At 42.1% G+C, this 6,349-nt stretch overlaps 1 protein-coding gene across 1 annotated transcript; it reads right to left on the bottom strand.

Moving 5' to 3' along the window:
• Positions 1 to 277: 277 nt before the first annotated feature.
• On the bottom strand, positions 278 to 2,124 carry LOC148477363 (serine/threonine-protein kinase SBK1-like). Its single transcript, XM_088456844.1, has 3 exons — positions 1,962 to 2,124; positions 1,211 to 1,413; positions 278 to 1,102 (listed from the first exon to the last, which is right to left on the bottom strand). Exons 1-3 carry the CDS (start codon positions 2,122 to 2,124, stop codon positions 278 to 280), a joined length of 1,191 nt encoding a protein of 396 aa, XP_088312970.1.
• Between the last annotated feature and the right edge of the window lie 4,225 nt (positions 2,125 to 6,349).

Genomic DNA, 6,349 nt, shown 5'->3' with positions numbered 1-6,349 from the left:
ACATATCTCAGGGCAGACTGGTATCACTGAGAGTCATCCTTTACTATCAATTCTAAACAACACCATAGAAAGAAATTATAAATAAGGACAAAAACAAGTTGCACAGCTTTATATATCATATCTTCTGATATGGGGACTCTGCAAATGACCCAGTGCCCCGATCCCCAGAACCCAGTAGACCCATTATTCCTTAAGACAATGACTCACCTGGTAAATGGGAAGAGAGTGAGTATGATGTCCTCTCAGAGCCATGACAGAATAATACAGATGAGTGTTTTCAGCCAATTTCCACCTCTGCCCCAACATGTAGGAATATATCGTCCTCCATAAGTATCACTGGATTTGGTGCATGTTCCTGCTGGGGGTCTTGTGTCTCCTTATGCTGTAACCCAGAACTACCATGGGATGATATGGAGCAGATCACAGATGGGATGGACTCTCTGCTGTGTGACGTGCCTGTTGCAGTGTTAGACACTTCTTTGTTGGAACTGGACATCTCTTGAGCACATGAGAGCTCTGATTCCACAGGAAAAGTGTCTTCACCATCATCCATATTATTGTTACTCCTCTCTGCTTGCCAGGTCTCATCCATGAACATCAAGACATCAGTGGCTTTACTTCTCTGATAACAGTCTATGGCTAAAAGATGACTAAACATCCTCAATACTCCAGTGGTCAGCTTGTTCCATGGTGAGGGAGGGTCATCAGATGGTGGGTGGGTTTGCCATTCAGCAAATCTACCATACTCTTTGTCTCTTGGTAGTGCCACCTGCCAGGGAAACTCTCCTGTGAGCAAGCAGTAAAGAACTACTCCAAAAGCCCACACATCAAGGGTGGAGTCTACAAGCAAACTATCCTTGTCAGCAAGTTGGCACATCTCTGGGGCCATGTAGGAGACACTACCAGACCTGGTATGAATGACTCTTCCCTTGATACGTGCAAGACCAAAGTCAGTTACCTTAATACAATGGCATTCCTGATCAAACACCAAAATATTCTCTGGTTTGATGTCCAGATGCACCAGTCCTTCACTTTCTATAAATTCTAGTGCACTGGAGATCTGTACTGCACATCTCTTCACCACGTCTTCTGGAAGTCCAGTCTGAAAGAAGTAAATACACTGATTTAGCATCATATTAATGTCTTCCAATATATAAATGTTTCTAAAGCACCAAGTTGATATAAAATCAGTACAAGGACCTTTACTTACATGGGGCAGAATGAGAGAGAACAAATCACCCACTGGTGCCAGCTCCTGGGCAAAAGCAAAGTGGTCATGGGTCTTGAATGCAATCCCACTAATGCCAATGATATTGGGATGAGATGAGAGAAGAAAGGACATACTGAACTCCATGAGGAATTTTCTCTTAGTTGTCTTTTTCCTGTCCAGGACCTTCAGTGCCATCCTCACATCTGTGATAATAAAGAATCATAATTCAATTTGTATACAAATTAGGCCAAGTAATAGATATGAGGGCACAAAGATGATTCTGATTAGAAGTAGGCACAGAGTGGATATTAGGATAGTAGTGAGTGGGGATTATGTGAGTAGTATAAATGGGGAGTAGGTTAAGTATAATGTGGCATTTAAGTTTATAGTACAATTTGAATTAGGTAGGTGTGATTGTACATTAGTGGGTGATATAGGTGTATTAGTATGACCAGTATTGGTGGTAAAAGGGTATTGGTGGGAGTAGAGTAGGTGCGAGGGGGTATTAGTATGGGTAGTGAGAGTAGGGTAAGCACTAATAAAGAGATGGGATTCCAAAGAATGTTTAAATGTTTGATGGCTGTGGGAGGCTCTTATTAGGCATGGTAGAGAGTACCATAGGTGATTCAGAAGGATGAGTATTATTACTGTGTACTATTGTATAATGGTTCATCCTGGGAAAGTCTCCCTGTTGTAATATTAGCTAAAATTGTCACATGGTGGAAGATACTGAATTACTGACCACACTGACCTGTTTTTCTGTCCTTTATCATGAAGACTGAGGCATAACCACCTCCTCCCAGCTCCTTAGTGACTTCGTAGATGTCCTTTAGTTCTATCTCCTGGAGGCCCTTAGAAGCAAAGGAGACCATTTCTTCCAGGACAAGCTCCACGTCACGTGTACCAGTGGCCATTGTATCCTGGGGAAAGTCAGAGACATGGATCTATTAGTATTAGTCAGTTATGGCCCCAATCTATTGCCCAGAGACCTGGTGATAAGCTGTAAAATGGTCTCATTCTCCTCACACTTATACTTCTAGTGTCTCAGGTGCTGTATAGCTCAGTATTACCCACAGATTGTCTAATTCTAAGTGTGTTTTTGCAAATACAAAGTATTCATTATTTCCCAATAGTACCTCTATGATATCACCAATGCAATGAGTAGTATTACTAGTAAATCAGTATATTAGTTATATAGATTATCTGAGTGATATATTCAACATTTCAATGGACAAATCACAGAAATGTAATCAGTTCTACACTTAATATAGGATCTCACCTCGAGGGAGTGTGCACTTCAGTCCTGGGTGTGGTTGGTGTGATCTCAGCTCACGTTGGGATCTGCTGGAAGGTTCTCACAAAATGATGCTGGTAACGTCCAATCTATTCTGCAATAAGAGTCAGTCTGAGTCTCTGGGAGCAGAGGGGAGACATCTGGTTTATGTGAGGGAGGTGGGGTGGGGCAGGTAGGTGCTGGAGCCTCCTGATTGGCTGGATGATAATTTGCATATGTTGTGTAAATAACTGTGCATTGTTCTTTAGGATTTGCATTTGCACAGATTGCTATAAGAATGTGTGAGAGACTCCCAGCTGTGCTACAGCCCAGGTGCATGACAAAGGGTGATAGTAACCCAAACACTGTATCTGCCTAACTCACTGTCACTCAGGTGTGTTCTATGTTCAGCTTTATTATATCTGCTATACACCCCTCCCCAGCTATAGTATCTCCTCATTAGCACATGAATAACATGACAATGGGCCCTCACATTCCCAGGGCTGACTCTGCAATGCCGGGTGTGATATAACAGCCTGGTCAGTCACCTTCCATTACAGTATTTATACCTATTGTATATAGTGTTTATTTATACAAAGTGGGTGAAGAGAAAATCCTGTTTCTCCCAACCAGCTGCTGTATCTCCTAATTACCATATTAATTACAGGACAATATAATTTATTCTCCATACAGATTGGACCATTAGGGATGTGATACTGAATGTAATGTAACAGCTACTTATATAGCACCAGGCAGGGGGTGATATTACGGTTGGTCATGTCCAGGAAGACACTGATTTTTATGTATATTTTAATGTGTTTTTCAATGTGTCAGAATGGAATAATAATAATAAAGCAAAATTTAAAATTCCCATAATCAGTTTCCTTACTTAGCAGAACATGAGGGAAAGGCACAGGGGACATACTGGAATATTTGATGTTATAGAACAGAATTATATAAACCAAAATACCATCCTGAACTCTCTAAGCACTTTTATTACAAAATATTGCACCAGGTAAAGGCCGAACTCCATGACTGATCCCTGAACCTTTAGTTCCACATTAAATAAAGTAACAATGATACAAAGGTTTCTGTATAACAGACGTTATTTATTCCAACACTGATGATTGAAAATCACATGGGGAAAGGAAAGGCTTATACATCTACAGATGGTCTGTTCTGTCCTTATATAAGGGCCTACATGTATGTATATACAGGTTGTATATTATTAAGCCGTATACAAAATCAGGGCCATTTCTAGGGGCGAGCAACCCGTGCAATCGCACCGGAGATTAATATTTTTTTCACAGATTGGGCTTATGAGGGAAGGGGGGACAGGTGATGTAATCCTGCTACTCCACTGTGGCCTACATCCAGCATGTCTTTTAGGAGGCACTGGTGAGCACAGAGCCCCAATTACAGACTGCACCACTACCAAATCCAGTTGGAACCCCAGAGTCCTCCAGTGTAAGTCAGAGGAGGCATCAGAAAAAGGTCTATTCTCAACCCCTGTTATTGAGCAGGCCCCATTTTTCTATGCTACTTGGAGACCCCTGGATGTTTGTTTGGGGGAGAGGAGAGGAGAGTAGATTTCAAGGACATGTCATCAGTCAAGAAGCCCCAATGTTTAACTGCCACTTAGCAGCCACTCATCAAGTGTCTGGTGGAGGGACAGGTATCTGTTGCTGTGTTTGGGCCCATGCTCTACTTGAGAGCTAAACACATGTCCATGGGCCAATTTTGGATTGTTTGACCCAGGACACAGGGCTAGAAAGTAGGAGAAAGTATGTTATGACATACCGGACTCTAACTCTGCTCCGTCTGCACCTCATATAGCACAGCATTAAAAGACATGTAATATTACTTTCCTAGCCCTGGTCCTACCCACAGACTCCACTAATTGACTGGTAATAAAGTAACTGATGCACCCAATACACAGTGTTACCAGTATAGGTACTGTTCTGCACAAGGGCATTGGTGTTCTGTTTCATGAGATCTGTATATTGCCTATATAGGTTGTGGTAGGTGTTCTGGTTTATCAAGTTTTTCTGGCTACAAACTCAGGATTATTCAGATTGTCTTTTTTTATCACCTTCCACCACTCAGAACACTCCTCCAGAAGTGTCTCCTAAGACTGAAAGAAAACCCTGAAGGGGTCTAAGTCTCTCCCCCTCCAGAAGCTCTGAGTTCAAATGCCACAGGCCCCAACCTTTCCAAGGGGTTTCTAAGGCATTCAAAGTTACTGAGAGAAAACAATGATCAGAGAACTCCAGTAACCTCACCACAAGTGATGAGGTCTTTGAAGACTCCTTTACAAAAAACCTATCTACTCTAAATCTAAGACTACCACTAAAATAGGTGAAACCTTTGAGGTCTGGAAAGTGATGAACATGCACATCAACCAGACCTGTCTGCCTAATCGTACTGACTAAAAATTGGAATCAGGGCCCAGAAGTCTCCTTGAACCTCCCTTTATTCTTGGCCTAATTACGGTATTAAAATCACTAACAAAGACAACCTGCTGGGCCCTAAAGAGAAAAGGTTTTATCTCCCTAAAGAGAGATTTCCTTTCCCAAGATGACTGAGACACATAAATATTTGAGCCTTAGATCCTGTCCCTTAATGTTGACATCTAAATCATACATCTACCTGCTTGCAATTCTACAGTATAACCTTGTGCACAGTTACCATATCAGTAAAAAGCGCTGCCACTCACCACTCCCACTGTATGGCTTGGTGCAAGAAAACAATTAGAAGGACCCCTCTTCCACTCACACTTTGCTTTGTCTAGTTTACTAATTCCAGTCTCCTGCAAAAAAAATAAAAAAATCAACCTCAATCATGTTGAAAAACTCAAAGGCCATCAAATGAGCACGTTCTGAAACTACAGAAGCCACATTAATAGTAGCACATTTTATAGATGGGGGATCCATGTTTCATAGATTATAGAAGCATGACCTTGCTTTATTTTACCTTGCAAATTCCAACACATCAAAAACATTACTAACCAGCCCCCACCGGGTCAGCACTATCCTCCACTGCAACCGAGGTCATAAATTGCATCCTGACCTTTCTGGGGTAACACTACCTGGGAAGTCCCTGGATCTGGAGGCTTGGGTATAAACTTTATAACTTGGCATTTGGTGCCTAATGCCTCCACCTCTCCTGTCTCATTATGACCAACCACTGACCCTTGTCTGTACCCACTGGGTCCCCATCCAACCATTCCTAATTCCAGGGATGCCACATTTTCTTTTTCCATTTCCCCTTCCCTGCATATTTGCTTTTCTCGCCAACCTCCTTTCCTTCTTCCTACTGGCTTCTGAAATCCAAAACCAACTCGCTCCCCTCCCTGACTACCTCTCCTTCCTCATCCAAAGAGAATACATCAAATATATTTGACAAAACAATTTGCACTTCTCCCTTTCTTTTCTTTTTATTACCTCCCTTCACCTTTTGGAAAGGTTCCTCCCCAGCCTGTTTATTCTGTTCTGCACTCTTTTGAAACATGGGCAGTCTTTCCACATAGAGACCATCTGATCACATTACACTCATGACATAGATGTTGGAAATCACCGCACTTAAAGCATGTCCTCGGCTGCTCTGGATAAAATCATTGCACATAAAGCATGTCCTCGGCTGCCCTGGATAAAATCATTGCACATAAAGCATGTCCTCGGCTGCCCTGGATAAAATCATTGCACATAAACCATGTCCTCGGCTGCCCTGGATAAAATTATTGCACATAAATCATGTCCTCTGCTGCCCCGGATAAAATCATTGCACATAAAGCATGTCCTCTGTTGCCCTTGATAAAATCATTACACATAAAGCATGTCCTCGGCTGCCCTGGATAAAATCATTAC

The sequence above is a fragment of the Taudactylus pleione genome, unplaced genomic scaffold (genome assembly GCF_031769625.1).
Source record: "Taudactylus pleione unplaced genomic scaffold, aTauple2 ptg000722l, whole genome shotgun sequence".
Classification (NCBI taxonomy): Eukaryota; Metazoa; Chordata; class Amphibia; order Anura; family Myobatrachidae; genus Taudactylus; species Taudactylus pleione.
The sequence above is the reverse complement of the archived record's forward strand: the minus strand, read 5'-3'. Positions and strand labels throughout refer to the sequence as shown.